Source organism: Passer domesticus, chromosome 3, assembly GCF_036417665.1.
Source record: "Passer domesticus isolate bPasDom1 chromosome 3, bPasDom1.hap1, whole genome shotgun sequence".
Lineage (NCBI taxonomy): Eukaryota > Metazoa > Chordata > Aves > Passeriformes > Passeridae > Passer > Passer domesticus.
Genome location: NC_087476.1, coordinates 67,478,767 through 67,498,460, shown reverse-complemented (window position 1 = coordinate 67,498,460; position 19,694 = coordinate 67,478,767). Strand labels below are relative to the sequence as shown.

At 38.6% G+C, this 19,694-nt stretch overlaps 1 protein-coding gene across 1 annotated transcript; it reads right to left on the bottom strand.

Moving 5' to 3' along the window:
• Positions 1–17,705: 17,705 nt before the first annotated feature.
• MAP1LC3C (microtubule associated protein 1 light chain 3 gamma) lies at positions 17,706–19,668 on the bottom strand. Its single transcript, XM_064413709.1, has 4 exons — positions 19,577–19,668; positions 19,436–19,491; positions 19,210–19,316; positions 17,706–18,251 (listed from the first exon to the last, which is right to left on the bottom strand). The coding sequence occupies exons 1-4, from the start codon at positions 19,632–19,634 to the stop codon at positions 18,041–18,043; spliced, it is 432 nt and encodes a 143-aa protein (XP_064269779.1). The 5' UTR covers positions 19,635–19,668; the 3' UTR covers positions 17,706–18,040.
• Between the last annotated feature and the right edge of the window lie 26 nt (positions 19,669–19,694).

The following is a 19,694-nucleotide window of genomic DNA, read 5'->3' as shown; positions in this document are numbered from 1 at the left end:
TTCAAAGTCCCCATGCTAAATTTTTCTCCAAACACTTTTAGTTGCCCCTGGGCAATTGTATGTCTCACGTACAATCCAAATTTCTACAAAAGCAGCAGAAGTTTGTGTCTTAATTTGTAATAATTAATATTTTTTTGCCTCTTTCTTTTTTCCTCTTGAAGCTAATCTGGCTTCAGTACAGGTTTAAAACTGCTGTTAAGTGTGCACGACAGTCTGCAGTATACTTCCAGCAGTCTGATAACCATTTCTTTTCCCTAGAAGGTAAGATTTGCTCTCTTGACAGTTGGCTTTCTGTTTGGTTCAGTCATGTTGGTGGTAGGAATAACTGGGGGTCTGCAGAAAGGAATATCACAAATATCTGATCCCCAAATTGTCACATTAATAGAGTGCAATCCAAAAAATATAATGTATTCTGTTTAACACATCTGTTTCACATTTATATGCTTCAACAACAGACAAACATCCAAAATCCCAGTCCTCAGAGGTAGGGTCACAAAACAGCATTGTCATCACAACAGGCCAAGCTTAGTGTTCAGCTAAAGGGAAAGGATGCAGAAGACTAGAGCCCTTGCTGTGTTTGACTCAATTACCATGAAATTGTATGATGGGATGTCAGATTTTTACCCTGCAAATCCAGGATTTGAGTCACAGTTAAAGGTATGTTTGAAACTTTCCTATTTTTAGAAATGGATAGTATTTCTGCAGAAGATGAAAGTACAAAAAGATATCTTAACCTGTGAAATATATTTTCTATTCCTGAGATTAATGCTTTCCCTCAGCCTTTGAGCTTTTTGCAAGAGTTTCAAGTTTGAAATTACCTATGAGAGGCAGAGGTTTTTAGGTTGCAATGTAGTTGTTTTTTTTTCTGTCTAAGAGAATGTCTATCTATGAAACTGAAGTGACCACCTGAATTAAATTACAAAGAAGCTGCTTAAAAGAAAAATTTGATCCCCAAATGTGTGGGATCATCCCTCTTATTTCTACTTTTGTATTGAAGGTGTGGGATACAAGGAAATGAAGCAATGATGCTCTAGGATGGGCTTTCTCTCATATGTGCACCACTAGAAAATCCTTACCACTGAAAAGCAGTATTTTAATGTTGATCTTCAGTGGGAACTATCTCAGGTATAATGTTACAAATGTAGGGCAGGGATAAATGTTTGTGTTTCCAGTCATGGAACTGTTGCCTAGGATGAATTTTTATGTGTTCCTACAACTATAATAACAATGACAGAATGAGTCTTTGAAGGGAAAACAGAAAAGTAATCTATTTTCATCCATTGCTTATTTGTTGGTGTGGGAGTCTGCAAGGTTTTTAGTACAGTACATCCTTGCCTTTTTCTTGCCCCTTCAAGCAAAGGGCCACTTGTTCCTGTTTTATCATCATAAGAGACAAACTACTCATTTTTGTGGTATTAAGGACAGGTGATTTTAAGGGATTATGTGCAAGCTACATTGTATGTTCTTAAAGCAGATTTCTTAGAAACACTTCTTTATAATTCTGATTTGTGTTTTTGAGGTCTTGGGTACTGACTTCACATTACAGAGGATTCTTCTCAGGAATAGAGACATCTGTTGTTACTTTACATATAAATACGTAATATGTGTGAGCATATAATAGCATTTAAGTTTTATACTTCTAATGTGGAGTTATTGTGTTGGTGTTTGCTCTGTGGAAGGTTATGAATAACATAAATAACATAAAATAACATTAATGCAAATGAATTGGTGCAAGACTTTATTCCTGAGTTTAATAGGGTAGGGTAATATTCCATAGTAAAAATTATTACATATCAGAATAGGAGAAATTATTACAGGTTATGATGGCCTGGGGAGGATAAAATATAACACAACAAAAAGAAAAAGGAAAAAAAACATGGAGGGAAGAGAGTTTGGTGATTTTAAAAAAAGCAGGCATTTAAGAGCTGGGTAGTTGGAAAACAAGAAGTGAGTAGGAGGAATTGAAAGCAACTGGCAGACAGAGGCATGACTGTGTGTTGCTTGCTTTATATTCCCATAAAATACTAAATATACCTTTTTATATCTATAATACTTCTAATTTTATCAGCAGATTTGAGTATTTTTACAAAATTGATGGCATTGCTAAACCATACTAAAAGAGTAAATCTTGCCTAGAAAACCTAAATTTACTAATGGTGGTCTAATCAAGCTTCACTTTTGAAAGTGCTGGCAGGCCATTCCTTCATCAGAATTCTCATATGACCTATAAATATGCAGTATCACAGAGAATTAATGTGAGAGTGTGATCATCCAAATCCAGTCGTGGTTTTGAAACTATAGGTGACTTGTCCAAATCAACTGAGTATTCTGCTTAAATCATTTTATTCCTCCTCACACAGATCAATACAGTAAAGTCATTTTTATGAATGCATGTGAACAAGGATGCGTTGAGGTCAATAAGCAGCTGTTAGCATCCTTTGTTTAACAATTAGCTAATTCTGTTAAACTAAATACAGTTTTAGATACTTCACCTCACCATTTTTTCTCCAGTGAAGATGATTTTAAATTAGCTAATGCTATGTTTAGTGTATTAAAACCACTTTCATTAGCAAACACAATGACCTTCAATGTTCACCTGAATTACAATGAACATTTTTTTTAAGTTTTAGGTAGAACTAAATAACATAAGTATTGATTTATAAATAATTTCTAGTTTAAATATAGTGAACACTGACTTCTGAGATTATGGTTGCTAAATGCAAGAAACCATTGAACATTTTTGGTGGGGTTTTGTTAAGAAGGTAAATTGCTAAGCAAAGTAGAGTTCAGTTAATGGTCTAAAATCTGATCAAAACTAAGCTGGATTGTCCTGTGTCCAATATTATGTGTATGTTCAGAGGCTTCAATAAGCTAATATTTGTATTGGCTTAAAAGTCTGCTTCTTGGAGGTCAGTCACAGTAAGAACATCCATCTTCTCACGAAACTATAAAAATGATACAATTTTGGAGGCTTCTGTGGTTTGTCTTGTTTTTCTTGGTTTCCTGTGTCTGGCATGCACATTTTGCCAATGCCAGAATCCTGAAGTGTTATCAGTTGCACAAATTTCTGTCTGACAAAGACCAAGAGACTGTCAGTTTTCTTCATGTTAACATGGATTTTGCCCACTTTTGTTTGCACAACGTTTAATAGCTTCAGGCATGCAAGAACATTATGCTTCTATGTTCTTGTCAGTATTTTTAAGTCAAATTTCAGCTGGCTTTGAAGAAGGAAAGAAAAAAGCATACCTACTGGCAGTGCTTAGCTGAATAAATGCAAACTACGTGTAAGTATCACCATGTTTGTACTAATGCATCTTTTGTGTATCCTCAGGTTTCTTTTTTAAACAATTCTTTAAAACACATACAAGCTTTGCATAACAGATAAGTTAGTGTAGTTTGAATTTTTTGGGGGTTTTTTTCTGGCTGCCATTATGCTATTTCCTTAGCAAAAACAACATGAAAGATTCCCTTTCTTTGCCCTAGCCCACATTTTGATTTATTTATATATTAAACCATCAAAGTACCTTCTTATCTGCTTTTTAAGCTGGCAGTGGCAAGTGGAAAGAAGGAGTTTTGTAAATTTTCTGGAAAAGTTACAGTAGTCTGTGGTAACAATTTCCCCAAAACTGATTGTTTGGTCTGTCTTCAAAACAGTCCACTGAAGATTTCTGTAATTTCCCAGGTTATAAATTATTATTCTAATCTTATTTACTCAACCTTGAAGTTAGTTCACTGACATCATTACTTGTCTTCAAGGGAACACTGGCTACTGAACTTTATAGCTAAGAATTTCTGGTTTTATTCCCTCTTTCAAGTTTTAGACTTGCTTCATAGTGGTGGCATGAAAGTGGAACAGTAATTTAAAATATGCTTATTCTACCTCTTCTCCTCTACAGCAAAGCACAATATTAGATGTGCAGCCCCACTTTAATTTTCCCATGCAAAGTTATACAGCTATAATTGAGCATTGAGAGACTGTGAGACTAGATGCCTGAGAAAGTTCTATTGTACCTGAGACTCACTGACTTCTGTGGATCAGCGCAGGTGTTTAGAAAAACAGCCAAACTTGCTGAATTTTTCATGTTTGCCCAGTACCAAGTATAATAGACCACTGACCTCTGGTGAGTATTTGAAAAACAAAATCCTTCAAATTCTGGTAGAAAATCTCATTAAGATTTGTTCCAAATCCTCTTCAAAAAATACAGCACAATTTAAGGCAACACAGCAAAGTAAGAGTAGGGGAGGTGTTGCCAATTATTAGAATTAATATTTAGACTACACTGGTATGGAGCATTAACTAAGACTATTTTCATAACCAAAAAGTAAATAACACATTGCTACATGTAAAGTTTTAGAGCCAGTTGTGAAATCCAGTTAACAGGTATTCAATTGTCTTTCATGAAACAGTGTTTCAGCCTAAAAGTATGGAGCACTTTATTTTGCACAGTAAATCAGAGCTTACTCCTGACTTGCTGGCATGCCTTGTAATAAACGAAAGGACATATTTACAAATTTCTGGACTTAGGACCCTGATCACAACTCTGTACCTGAACCCAGCTTTCACAAGGAAAGACTCTGAACATACATCTTCAGCTGAACTGTTCAAAAAGCTCCCACCAACTATCACCAATTTTAAGCCAAATAAAGCAGTTCTGGAGTACAAACGTTTTATGCAGGGTGTGTAAAGTGCTTCTTCCACTCTCCTTGACACTCTCCAGTAGCAAGGAGTACTGTTTTGGGCACCATACTTGAAGAAAAATGTAGACACCCTGGAGAGAGTCCAGAGAGAAGTGAAAAGAATGAGCAACAGTCTAGAAGGCAGTGTGAGGGAGGGTGGAAGGAATTGGCATTGTTTAGTCTAGAGAAGGGAGGACTAAGGAAAGATGGGATGTCAGCCCATAAACCATGAACACTGTTTCTGCAAAACAGAAAATATCAACTAGAGATTGGGAGCTGAACAATGAAAAGTGCACAGCAGGGGAGCTTCAATCTTGTGGCTACAGTAACTTTCCTTAAATAAAATGGTTAAATGCTTAATGAAGTTTTCTGGCTACATTTCATTTTCAGTTTAAAAATTAAGTACTGGTATCTGCAAAGCTTTAAAGCACAAGTAAACTCTGTATATAAGCTGGTCCAATTCAGAAGCCTTAACAATAAACTTTCTGGGATGTCTGGAATATTTTTACATTAAACAAGTGTCTGCCCACTTAGCATGACAGGACACTACTTGCTGAATGCAACCAAGTTGAACATAATTAGTGCAAAGTTTGTAAGTAGCAGGACTCTATTTTCATTTGGGTTTTTATTTCCTTTTTTAAAGCAGCAAGAAAATCACCTGGCGTGGAAGTGGTTCCATCCCAATTTTTAATTGAATTCTTCTTATGGACCACTGAACAGAGGTATTAATTTTGCTCACAGTTGGTGTGGCTAATTTTGTGTAATTTCTATTCTGAGTCTATAATGTTTCCAGAACTGAAAAGTGGCTTTAGAAACTTCTAAACCAGCTGTTCTGAATCTTTCTGTACTTAATGAGGAAACTGGTTTTCCCTTTTTTTATCAGTCTTCTTTAATTCTGACTGTTTTTGGCCTGAGTTTTCAGCCCTGTCTTCTTGCTTCATTCCTACACCTTTCTAGGGATCTAAATAATAAATTCACTAAGTATAAGTAAACCACAACATTACATCTAGATATGCACATTTAAAAATCATTAAAAAATTAAAGGATCTTTTAGGCTCATATCCTTCTGAACTGAAACATGGAACTTTATACATCCTGGGTGGGGAGGACTATTTATATCACTCACATTTATTTTATTTGTGGTTCTATTGACCTGATAACTTGGAAGAGAACATTTACCAGTGATTTGCAAATGCATCTAGTCAGAAAACAGAATCAACCTGGCCTCCCTGTCCCAAAGGGCTACTAGAAATCATCAGATGTGGCAGGTAGAGGAAGTTACACCATCACAGTTGTATTTAACTTAATGTGTTATATTGTGCCATACCTTCTTAAGTCCTTAAGGATGCAAGTTTTCTGGTACTTGCCTGCTTGATAGAATATATAAACACAGCTGTCGCATACAACTGTAGTGAGAGTAGATTCTGAGTTGCAGTCATTTAGCTTTTATAGTTCTCAATAACTGATCTCAAAGCAAAAAAGGTCAACAGCACTGTCCTCATTTTTTTAAAAAATAGAAACTCTGTTTGGACTGGCTTGGATGATTAGCCATTGTTTTCTCAACCAGTGAGAGAGTAAAAAATAGCACATAGATACTTTGAATCTGCACAGTAAAAAAGACATCATTCCTGAAAGCACCTTGAAAAGTACATCAGCAATGAAACTTTGTTATAAGACTACTAATGTGATCTTCTGCAGTGGGTCACAGATGGACAGAAAGGAATAGTATAAACATACAGGCCCCGAAATGTCAATTCATAAGGTTGACTGTCAACTTTAAATCAGCTTTTAGGAGATCTAGGAACACCACTGCCTCTTGATTTATTTTAGGTTCTGCACCAGAAAAGCTAAATGAGGAGAGTTGAATAATAGGGATGTGTAAAAAGAAGAGGAGCAATGTGCAGCCCATTAGAACTCGCCTCTAATTCCAAGAGAGAACATTCATCTCATTACCTTTCCCAGCTGGCCCTGCTTGCATATAACTGGGCAATAAAACAGTATTCTTTGAGATCAGTTACTTTTCAGCTGGAGAGCAAAGATGCAGGTTTGTTCTGTACAATACTAAATGAATAGACAGCACAAGAATGCATCAGTCCAATGAGTTATATGTCTAAGCCTCCGTTGTCTGGAGTAGAACTTGTAAAGCTGCTTCTGCACTTGAGACATGTGCCTAATATAGCTGTGGGTGAGAGTGTCTGAACATTCCTCAGCTGTGCCTGCAGGAGGAGGAGTGCAAAAATGTTGAATCTCACACATTTATAGCTGTTGTGAAATGCTGGCATGCTCTAGCAATCAATGTTAATACTTGAGTTTGTTTTGTGGATTTCTTATTTAAATGACAATTTAAGCTTGAAGAACTTAAATCTCCTATGTGTGATGTGGATTTGTGAGTATGCTTGTGTCTGTATGAGTGTTGGCGATTCAGAAGTTGAACTAGGAGTTTTCTACAACTCTTAAATACCTGTGGGTCAACCCTTAAATATTGCACATGTGTCATTAAATTCTATTAATTATTATTGCCTTCCTGGACAGCTGCAAGCTGTACAAATGTAGGTTACATGTAGGTACAAAAACAGATGCTATACAGTGATTTCTATGATGCCACTGAATTCACACATTCCAAAGTTTAATCATCAAGATAAATACTAAATTTAATGAAAATGAAATAAAGATGACTTCTGAAGTGAGGCAATGCAGTGTATTTTCATGTATGTGATAAATTATTTCAAAGAAATCACTAGCCAGTGAAATCACTCAATTGGCTCCATTTGTCCTTTTACAAAAATAGATGTGGTGTTGTGCACTGAGAAGTCTGTTCCAGTTGTGCTGCATGAGAATCCATTATTTATAATGGGTTTTTAGGGGGAGGTTTTTTCCAGGACAGATTAAATATTTGGACTTCAGGACTGTGGGAAACCACACGAGTTGCAATAGATGTCTGTTGTTTAATTCAGGTATTGGCCTGTATCCTGGGGAGTTGCAGCACTTGAGGACTTTGAATGTCATTCAAACCTACATTACTTCTATCCATCAGTCTTTCCTAGAACCTGACTTGACTGGACCAGAGATTCTAGCTCACAAAGTGTCTGTGCAGTTTTTGGGAGGCAAACTAATACCCGAAAAACATGGTAGAAAAGATAATTGGTGGGGTCTTACTTCTATCTGTACATGTGGCCCACTGAAGGTGAACTCCATATGCTGGAAAATGGTAACATCTGGCAGATTTATTTTCAGTCAGAAATGTATCTTACTTTTCTTTATGATTGTATTTTTTCAAACAAAACCTTACTGTTTTCAATTGTTAAGTGTTTGAAATTTGCAAGAAATTTTGCTTTGAACAAGTCACAAAGCGGGACATTTCAGAAAATATTTAGGAAAGGTGATATATATTGGATAACCAGGGAGGGTAAATGCTCAAACTAATGCATTCTATCAATGTTATTTAGCACTCCTATTCTCCTTCTGTGGAGGAGAATTCTAGAAAATTACCTTTTGCCTCAGCTTGACCAGATGGTAAATGTCTGGCCTCATTAATCCAGAATGGTAGGTTAGCCTTGTTGTAAACTCCCTCTGATGCATAAGAAGATATCCTAGGCCGTTGTTATGTGGTTACTTTAATCTCCCAGATGTCTACACTGCTGCCAGAAAAGACTGGCCTTGTTTTTCTTCTCTCCAGTAACCCATTGCCTTTTCCCTGCTGGTTTCCATGTCCTACCTCTAGTGTGCACCTAGCAGCCTTTTTAATCAGGCCAAAGACCATTATCTGTTTGAAAACTAGTATCAAGGAAACAAAAGAAACCAGTGTGCTGACACAGGTAAACATTCTTCTGCTAGACTGAAGAACCCATTATAAATTCTTCCTGTCTAAACTGTTAAGGAGAGAAAATTATTTTAAAAGAGTAGTTTAGCCATCTCTTATCCACAGGTAAAGTAGGTGATTTTTTCCCAATCCCTGAATTATTTTCTTGACAATTCTTTGAACTTTCTCCAAGTTGCAACATTAATTCTGAATTGTACTCACTAGACTGAGTGTAGCAGCAGTCATTCCATTGCCAGGTGCAGAAGTAAAGTTAAAATTCTTCTCCTTGTACACATATCAAAATGATTGTATTAGCCTTCTTTTTATGACTGACAACACATGGTGGCTACTGTATGATCATTCTCATATTCTTCTACAAGATAAGGCCCAGCAGCATCTCCTGTAGCTACAGCTGTAGTTGGATTTTATACATGACTGTTCTGTTACAACTGTATGTGCTCACATTCTCAGCACCCACTAACAGTGATCTGACCTTCACTTTTTATCACTGTCTGTTTACAGGGAGATACTTCTTAATCATTGTTACTCTAACTGCAATTGTGCCATTGTGTTTCTTTTTGAACACTTCCAGAATCCAGAGAGCTTCCATGTTTCAAATGAACAATATGGGAAGGTGGGCAGGGTTTAAAAAGCTCCTTTCTAATACATAAGTAATCCATGGCACATGGGCATTGACATTCTTCCCCTTCCTTTTCAGAGAGCCTTTCATTTGTGAAGAATGTTATGTCCATTTCTGAGCATTTTCTTCTTAAGGCTAAACCACCTCAGTTTGTGCAACTTTTGTCATACTAAATTTCTCCTCATCATCAATAATCTTTGACTTCTCAAGTGGTTCATATTCTTCTTGGTGTGCAGTACACTGTACACAGTATTTCAGGTGAAGCTCTGCTGTTGTTGAGTACAGCACAGAACAGGTGTATTTCACCATCTTACAGGTTAGAAATCTCAGTATTGTGCTTGCTTTTCTCACGACAGCATGATAGTGTTGACTTCTGCTTGGGTTGTGATTCAGTAGATCCCATGGACTCTTTTAAGAAGAAATGTCACCAGCCACTTGTTTTTTACCCTATATTTATGCAGCTGATTGTTCTTGTTCTAATGTAGGGTTTTACATTTATCCATCTTGAATAGTGCCCAGGCAGTGATGACAGCCCTCTTCATCTCTTCATTCTTCCTGTAAGATCTTTGCCAACATTTTTGTGTTTCTTATTGCAAAACCCACAACATACTCGGGACTAGCTATTCTGTGGATATATTTTTTTTTTGCCTTTGGATTCATATCTTTATTTGTTTAGAAGGCATAATGAGTAAGGGTGTTAGATAAGCACCAGCTCTATTAGGAAGTACTTGGTATGTGAACAAGGAGACAAGAGACGAAACTTCTCAGTTTGTGGGGTAAACTCCATAAATTCTGATTCGTTTAACCAGAGATTAAATGCAGATGTGAAGCAAACAGCATTAAGAAGAAAAAGGCAGGAGCTGACATTGGTTAAACCTTTGTAAAATTCTATTACGTCAAGTAGATGATTAGAATTTTGGTCAGGAAAAGGACCTTCAGCATGTATGGATTTCCTTTGTGTTCCCTTGCAGTGCAATCATGACTTCTTGTGCAAAGTAATCAGATATAAAGAAAGCATCTCTTCTCAGTATTTTATAGAAATAGGTCTTTATACAGTGTTGAGCTCATACTTAATAAGTAAAATAAATAACTCTTCAGCAATTTGTGCTGGAGCCAAAACTGGTTCTGAGCAGTCCTGAGGATATGGCAGAAATAAGAAAATGTGTGTAAGTAAAAATGTCATTAAAGGTGAGTCTAAGCACTGTCTTTATATCACAAACACTGGTAAATGTAAGCATTTGGGTTTAGTAGCTGATTAAATTTAGTGTGTTTGCTTCAAAATACAAAAAGCACCAGGATTTGTTTTGACCTCACTTCTACAGTTTTCAAATCACTGTTCAACTACTCTTTATTTAAATTTAGTAAAACCAAGACTGGGACAAAATGGGAAAGACACTTGTGTTTTGAGCAGTGAAATCAGTCTGAGCCTTGAATTTTGGCCTGCTCTAGATGCCGTGGTTTTGTTAATCTCTGATTCATTTCCTCTTGTAACCCAGAAGCAGACCAAGAATAACTTTAAAGCACCTATTTTTTAATTGTTTGTATAGTATACCATTGCTCAAAAAAATCACAGTTATTGATTAAGGTTGTGTAGCAGACTTCAGTGTGGCATTGACTTTGATAATCCCAGAAATATAAGAAACAGTATTCATGGGCCTAGTCGCAGGGTCAGAAAATACAAGTATAAAGAAAAAGTCTCCAGGATTTTATTTTCAAATTTCAAATACTCACACTGCAACCTGGACTCCCTATAGCATTAATCTCACAAAAACTGAGGGTTTGTTTACAAATTTCCAGAAGAGTGGGCCCTACATCAAAGTGAGAAGATATACACACACAGCCCTGAAGAATTCAGTTTGTAGTATGAATGTCTTTTTGAAATTCAACTTGACTGTAACATCCTCCAAAGAGTTTGCCAGCAATAACCTACTGTTTATCTGTGGATAAACAGGTGATGTTGTACTTTTGCTCTTCTGTTTGCTAACATAATGAAGGCAGCCTTGATTTAGTGTTTTCTTACTTCAATAAGATCATAAAACATAGTCAAACCAGAAGTGTGTGGATCTCATTTACATGTAACCAAAACATCCAAAAACCCCACAAAGCACAAAAAATTCTATGCTGAGAATTAGCAGAAAGTTCCACCTGATTTTAAAATGAGACGTCTAAAATGTAACAACCCCTCTTTTGGCTTTTCAGTGTTACCTGAGCGTCTCTTGGCACACATTTTGCAAATTTTTATGGCAGTTACACAGGTGTAATTAATAGTCAAAAAGTTTTTTTTAAATTCATCTTTTCTCCGTATAATATAAATTGAGATTTGGATTTTCCCTTTTGGACAAACCAGCTTAAGTAAAATTAATTTGATGGGGAAAAATAGTTTAGCTTGAATCAGGAAACAAGATACTTGGCAAAACTGTATTTTGAAGAAAAACTTTCCAGAAACTTAAACATAAAATCTTTCATGTCTGCTAGAGTGCTTGACCTTTCCTTCTTCTCTCCACTTGCTGTGGATATGTGCTTCCTCCCATGAACTGTAACATGGTAGCTTTAGCTCCGCAGCCTTTATGGCTCCAGACACTAATTTCAGTGCCTGTCCCAGCTTCTACTGGAATTGCTTCATTTATTTTATAGGGTTTTGCCTAAATTTTCCACTAGTAAAACTGCAGCCTCTCGCAGATCCTGCAGTTGCATAGTTTATTTTCAGAAAGAAGAGGTAGGCTGGGGTTTACTTTAGGAGCTGGGTTCAAGCCCCTTAGCCACACACCTCTGCTGTCACTGGGCTTTACCTGAAAAGGCCCTAGGTTCTGGCAGCAGAAGTTGATTTGCTGTGCTGGGTCCAGGGAGACAGGAGCTACTGGGGGTGTGCAGTGTGGAGTTTGTGGCTCAGCCTCTTCAAGGAGAAAAAAGGAATCATAGCAGGATCTCCCCAGTTCTTTATCTATTGAGTTGTCAGGAGGCTTCTCTGTGAAGCACATGACAATAATCTTGCTCAACACTTGCCTACTGGACCAGCTGCCTTGGATGTCAGAAACAAAGGAAACCTTCCTCAAAGGAAGGATATTTATGTAAGAAGTCCTGACATGGATTAGCCTGCAGACCCATATAATCTTCAAAGTCTACCTGTACCGGCAGCAGTTCCATCCCTCAGTTTCTTGTGACAACCCTCGTCTGCACCAGACCCCTCCTGAAAATTGTCACTTCTCAGCAGCCTGCACCACATGGCAACCCACTGCTTTGCCAAAGTCATCTGGATGAGCTGGGATGTGAAATTAAGCTGCCACATTAACCTATCTTGTACCTCTGGCAAAAATGGTTCCCATTGGTGAGCAAGGCTAACCCACACAGCTGCTCTTCAGCTGATTCAAGAAATTTTGTCTCAATAAAATTCACTGGAAGGGAGGGGTTTCCCAAATAGCAGTAATGGCTGCAGCCATCTCATTTAAACTGCTGCTCCAACCCTAACAGAGGCTTAGAGATCTGAGTGACTGAGACACAGCCAAATTTTGTGGGTTCAATGTAGACTGAATTACAATAGCAGAACAGCTATGAATTATCGTGCAAGTTTGTTACATGGCAACTAAGGTCATATTATTTATAATTTTCAGCAGTCTTGGAACCTGTACCCAGGTTCTGCTAGCACAGAAGGCCTGGTCCATTTCCAAAGAAAGAATGGGAACAAAGTTAGTGTGAAGGAGGATGGCTGAAAGGACTGAGGTTTAAACCAAAGCCAGCTGCCTCCTAGGAAAATACAGTTTCTCCTGAGGCCTCTCTTGACAGTTTTGACAGGTTTATAGCAGAGCCAATATAATTTCCAATAGCAAAATTATCTTCATTACCCCTGCAATGCTTGGGTTACCCTGACAGTCTAGACAGCACAGATGTGTCTGCAGTAAGCTGGTGATTCTGCCCTCACCTGCAGTACAGCAGCTGTTTTTTCTGTTGATGGCTCTTTTATTTTGTAGGTGACTAATGCATCAAGCTGCTGGAAAATGAGTTAATCTTCCTCAGCCAGTCAGCATTCAAATATGCAGCTCACATGTCTATCTGATTTTTAATTTTTAAACACAGATGCAGCATTTTCTGGGGAGAAAGGTCAGACAGAGACCATACTACTATCCATCACTTGACATAAAATTTTTAGGTTCTCAGAGTAAGGGCCAAGTTGCCTTGTGAAGTAGAGCCAGCACCAAGAATAGAATTTCTTTATTTGCCATGTCTGCCTTTCAGCACAATTCTGTGTGTTTCTTTCCATTGACAGAGTTCATGGTTTGTTCAGGAAAAGGCTATATCCACTCTCCATCTGTGAGCATGTGTTTCTTTCTCATAAGTTCTCTTTGTAAGATAATGGGTGTAATAGTTGCATTAGTGAGATCACACTGAGGCTCAGGCTTTCCAGGCAGTCACAGGCAGGCTTGTGAAGAGTACATGGTTGCAGCTGCTTTGGGTGGGAGCACTGATATGCATGCTTAACCCCCTGGCTCACTCCTTCCCCTTTCCTCACCCATTGGTTAGCTGACCTAAAGATTTCCCTGGAAATCCATTTGTCAGCCTGTAAAGTCTTGGCTCTGTTTTGGAAAATGAGAAATAAATTTTAGGCCTACTTAGGCATGTCTTCGTCAACAGCATCAAGGACCACGCGATCAATAGCATTTCTGACATAAAACAGGCTTGAGCTGAACGTCTGATTAAGATCCAGACCATGCTGTTATATACAGAAAGAAAGTAAAGGCAGGGTCTTGAAATGTTTGCAAAAATAAACACCAGCAGCCAAGCCCACCCTGCAACAAATCATAGGCAGCCTCATAAATGCCCTTTACAGTCCCTGACAGACATGATGTAAGTGCTGAGTGGCCCGAGCAGCCCCTCAGTCCCTGCCTGCCTGCCTGAGTGTACCCAGGCAGGCACACTCCCTCCCTCCTGAGGGTCTGCCACTGCAGGGGAAAGGACGGAGCTGCTTTTTGAAGTCTGGCATTGAGACTTGCCCTGTGTTCTTCAAAACCCACCCAGACTCCACTGCTACAGTTGTGTGCCATAGGAACATTATAGTCACAAGAGAGGCACCACATGAAATACAGGAGGCAGGGAGCGATATGACTTTCTGGGAAGAAGCTTTAAGGGCATTACTAATTTCATTAAACTCATACTCATGCCTCTTTCAACTAGGGCCAGACTTATTTATTTTAGATCCTAAATGCCCTTGCATGTTGTGGACTGTACAGTTACAAGTAGTAGCTAACTTAAACTCCTAAGAAGCAATCCAAAATTATCAGTGGAGAGAACTGGGTAGAGCTAACACAACAAAGCACCTTAGGAAAGCGAAAGAAACTAAGCACATATTTATAGGCAGATGTCTGGTTTTGGTTCTTTTTTTTTTAAATTCCTCTCTCTCCTATAGGTTGATTCAAAACTACGAAAAGAAGGAGCTATTTTAAGATTCAGGAGATTTGTCTCAAAATATTTCTGGAACAGTGGTTCTTAAGGGAGGTGTGTATGCATTACAAGTTCTGTATATTGGCACTGTAACATATGAAATCACATTTCTCAATCACCCTCGGGGATCCCTTGAAGGTTTTCCATAGCAACTCTTCCACTGTCCTCCCTTCCACTTCATAGTGCATAAGTTAAAGCACTAGTTTTCAAAAAAAATGTTTCTGTCCTGCTTCGGTCTTTTTGTTTTCTCCCTATGCTTTCTCTACAGGCTGTCTTGAAAGAAGAATATAGCAGGGCAATTTGATGCTGAGGGTAAAATATTCTGTCCTATTATCTCATTTTACCTCTTAATTTACTGGATTTTACCTAAACAATGCAACTTATTTGAAGCAGAGGATACCATCTGTCACTTAGTGTGTGTAAAATGCAAAAATATTTTAATCCTGAAACTACCACCATCTGGCAATAGTTAGCATGGAAAAACAATAAAAAGCCCATCTAAGTTCACAAGCATTATTGCCTTGAACAAGATTAGTATTCCCATTCATTTATTTATTCTACCAAAATATAACATTGAGTCGTTTTTAAATCCAAACAGTTTGGAAAGCTCTTGATGTTGCTTTTGTGTGCTAAAGCCCAGGCTGAGGTTATCATGTTTGCCTTGCAGCAAATGTCAATTTGCACTCCATAAAGCATTGTGCACAGGTTGTAGGTGGCTGTAGGACATACTGCCCTCAAGGATCGCTGTTCCAGTAAGGCCCTCATACCACTCTAATATTCCATATCCTTCAGGTTGATTTGGTTTGTATTTGGAGCCAGAGCACTGAGCACCTTCTACAATTGAGCTGGTAGGCTAAGGAAGAAACAGAAGTATCCTCAGAATGTTTTCTGTTCTCTGGTGGATATCTTTGATATTAAGGAACAGAAGTCCATATCATGAAGATAAAACTTTTAAAAACAAATGGCACCTCTGCTGTCTCTTTTTACATTAGTGTCACACTGGAAAGAAGTATAAAGTCTGCTTAACACAGCATTGTGTCCTTCATTGAAAAAAAAAAAAAAACAAAACCACAAAACTGTTTCTAATCAGTAAGCATTTGCTTGAGTAAATATTAGCTTTTCAAACAGCAGCTGCATTGGAAGTAGCTGCAGCTATCTCAGTTGCACATGTCAGTCAGAGCAACGTTTTTCTGTTTGCTTCTTTTCTAATCCTTGTTCTTTGCACTTCAAGAGAGAATAGGTTAAATTCAAACCTTCTAATCATACCAAGGCAATTCCACAAGCAAGACAACAGAATTATTTGGGCATGTAACTCCTAGTTTATTATTTTAAGACTTTGTGAAAACTGTCTTTGATAGTTAATATCCTAACTTCTTCAACAACTGATAGAAAAGCAAGTCTATTACCATTACCCAATGATGCTTTCCCAGCTCACAGGACTTCTTTCTAAGCTCATCAGGCCAGTTTAAACAAGTTTATAATGATGCTCTTTACCTGCAACTGACCTTCTCCTTGTGCAACTTTTTTGGCTGGATCTGTGACTCAGCCTGTAGACACCATAGCCTAATGTTATTAAATGCTGGAGGGGTCAACACTTACACCTCAGCCACTACATTACAAACCAGAGAAAGTTGGCTGTCAGACAAAACTGTTTAAGCCAAGAAACTGTAGTGCTTGTCTCTTCGTGTACCAAATGTCCCACAAGACAAGAAGACAGAGGAGCCATTGAAGCAAACTATTAGCCCAATTCTAGACTGGCAAGAGAGCTTGAACACAGAAAGTCTCCCCTTCCTCCTCCCACCCCAAGGTTCCCACAGCTGTTCAGCATTTCTGTGTGGTGCTCCTGCCAAGCAGGTGTCTCTGCTTCCCTGAAGGGCTGGTGACAAATGACTATTCAATTTCTGCAATGGAAACTGTTTCCATTACAAGCATATATCCAAGCAACTGATTCTGGGATCCCAAAGCCCACATGTTTTTATAACCTATACCAACATAGCCTTATCCTTTCCACAGGCCAGTTCAATGATTTCTTTGTTCCTCAGCTCATGAAACATGAGTTGGCAAACATCACCTCCACTACAGCAGGTACTCCTCTAAAACCCCTGCTTTAGAGGCTCATACCCAGGTCTGCTCAGAACTTCATGTTCAAGACATTATTAATGCAAGAGAACCACTGCAAAAAGCTTACACACACATTCCTTCCTTATGCATAACATAAATACTGTCAACACTTCTTTCTTTGCAGTCTAGTTATTCCTACATTAATAATTCTGCAGTTTAGTACTGAACAGAAGAATTGCATCATATTGTAACAATTTGACCAATCCTAAACTGAGGCTGCCAGAGGTTGATTAATAAATGCAAACTTGAGACCAGATTTTTAAATTACCTGGTGGTTTTAGTTGATCATGTATGATCAGAGTATTTCCAACTTTCCAATGCATTCCTAACATATAGGGAAGACAGCTTGAGCTATATTTCAGAATAAGGCTCATGTCAAGTGTTCCTTTAATACATACTTATAGGAACCAAGCCTGTATATTAAGATGAATCCACATTTTACTCCATGGTATTTTTTATATTTTCAGTGTTTTACAGAAACACTGGAATATCTCTTAATCACAAGGTACATGACTTGGCTCTGTTGTTGAGAGAAGGCTCACTGAAGTCCTTCAGGGTACCTGGCAAGCAGGTGCCTGTAGGGGATGGATGTGACAGTATCTAGAGTAACCATGCTAGCAAAATTCAGCAGCAAGAAAATAACTCTTGAAACTTGATTACCCTTCAAGTCCTGCTATCTGCATTGCAGTTATGCTGACTAGCAATCAGGTTGCTTATTTAAACAAATAGTTATCTTTATCACAGTGTTTTCTGTAACAGCTGAGTTTATTCAGGTGTTAAACTTAACACTGCTTGGGCACTCCTATTTAATCTCACAGCCCAGATTATCTACCTTAATGAAACTTTCATAGCTATGGTTTTGCTCATGGGTAACACAACTTAAACTTTGGTATTTCATTCAAAAATTCAGAGTAGCTATGTAAGCAGTGTTTCATTTAAAAGGCATTGAGCTCAAATTCCCAGAATTATGATAGGATCTTCTCCTAGACAAAGTTTTACAATCTTTCCCCAGATTAAAAGTAACATTCAACTCAATACTTAAAAGGTTCTTTATTTTTCTCTTAGACTTAGGCTTTCAGGAAACCTTAAAAATCAGTTTCACAACAAAGACTGATATTGCAAAGCAGTGGAGGTGCAGTTCAAAAGACAAAAAACCTAACCCATAGTGTCTTCAAATATAAAAAAATATATGCAAATTATTACCTAGGGAAAGTGTACCACCATTTCTGTCTTAAGCTGGTCCTGCCAGCTTTTGGGTCATAACTCCCACTACAGAGCTCAAGAGCTCAAATTGGAAGGAGCATCTCCGAGGTTCATGTCACAAGTATGATTCAGAGCAAATTGCTTTGCTGCAGCATATGAACCCAATCTTAGATTTTCTGAAAGCAGTCCATAGTTTTCCCTTGGGCAGTAGGTAATGAGCATCCAAACATCTCTTGGGAAGCATAGGTCATATACACAAAGCCATCTTCATCTTTGTAGTCCCTGTACACTTCTGCCATTGTCAAGGACATACTGGCTAGGCTTTTGTTGTTCACCAACAGGTAGAAAGCTTGTGTAGCTGTCAGAGCCATCCTGCTTCTAATTGAAAAAGAGAGGAGAAAAAGAGGATTAAACATTAGCAAGATGAATATGGTTTCAGCTTCAGTCTATGACATACATTAAACAGAGCAGTTGCATGAAGTAGGTATGAGAAATGCTGTATAAAGTTATTATGTGGTTTAATGTCTCCATCAGCAGAAGTTAAATGGAAGCTCAAAGGCCTGTGCTCTAACAAAAGGCTTACACGGTTACACCAAGGGTGCTACTGAGCATGGGCCTGGAGTTCCCAGGGAAAAGTGTGAATAGAAACCAAAAGCTTCTGTAGTGCAGATTTTGTTAAGGATTCCAGCTCCAGTCTGTTACGCTTGCTATAAAGTGTACCTTCAAAAAATAAGTCCTTTTCAGAGACATTACATGCAATGATTACAATCTAAATTGTCCAAGAGCCAAAAGCATCTTTTACAGAAGTTACAATCTAGAAAGATCTTTTTTTATACTTTAAAAATGTGCTCAAAAACAGAGCTTTCACATTTTATCAGAAAATTCCACTGAATATTTTGTGTGACTTTTTTGCTGTAATGTTTCATAAAGAACAATTTAGCAACACATTTCATTTCACTGTCATTTAAGCAAATTGAGCAAATTCAGCTAGGTGCAGTAAGAAAGCAAGGCAGTGACAGTCATAAGCAGAATGAGATCACAGAGCCCCAGTACCCATTCTATAAGGCAGGAAGAGAGCAGAACAAGTCTTATACAGTCTTTTTTCACTACAGTTAGGAAGAAGGGAGAGGACTATGAACCCAAAAAAGACCACATTTTTCCCCTCAAGTGCACCTGTGAAAACATCTGTTGATTGTCTTCGAACACTCACAAGAGAGGGAGTCCATTACATTACTAACACCTTTGTCCTCCTACCCACCAAAGGACGCAAGACATCCCCAGCAGCACAGCAGCCAAGCCCAGGTGCAGCTCCGACCCACAAGTATCCACTACCCACCTGATGATGGTTATGAACTGTGCCATGGTCAGCTCCTCGGGAACCAGAAACTTGGTTTTGTCCAAGAGAGGAAGGTATTTTTCTTTATGGTATCTCTCAACAATTACCTGTTTTAATTAGAGTCACACTTAGCAATACCTAAAATACACAGGTCCCCTTCCCTCCCCTCACAGGCTTCTTTCCTTAAACAGCAGCAACAACCTCCGACAACAAACCAGATATTTACCGGGATTTTTGTCGGGAACTTGGCTCGGATCCCTGCTACTTCTTCCCGCCGGGTGGCTGCGGGGCAGAGGAGAGAAGAGAAGCGTTACGGCTGCGCGCAGCCCCTCCGACCCGCGCAGCCCTCCGCGCCCGGCGCCCTTACCGAGACTCTTCCTCAGCTTGAAGGGCCGGTCCGCCTGCGCCCCGGGCGCCGCCCGCATCCTCCCGCCTCGGGGCCGCCGCCGCGCCTCGCCCGGACCGGGACCGGGACCGCCCGGCCG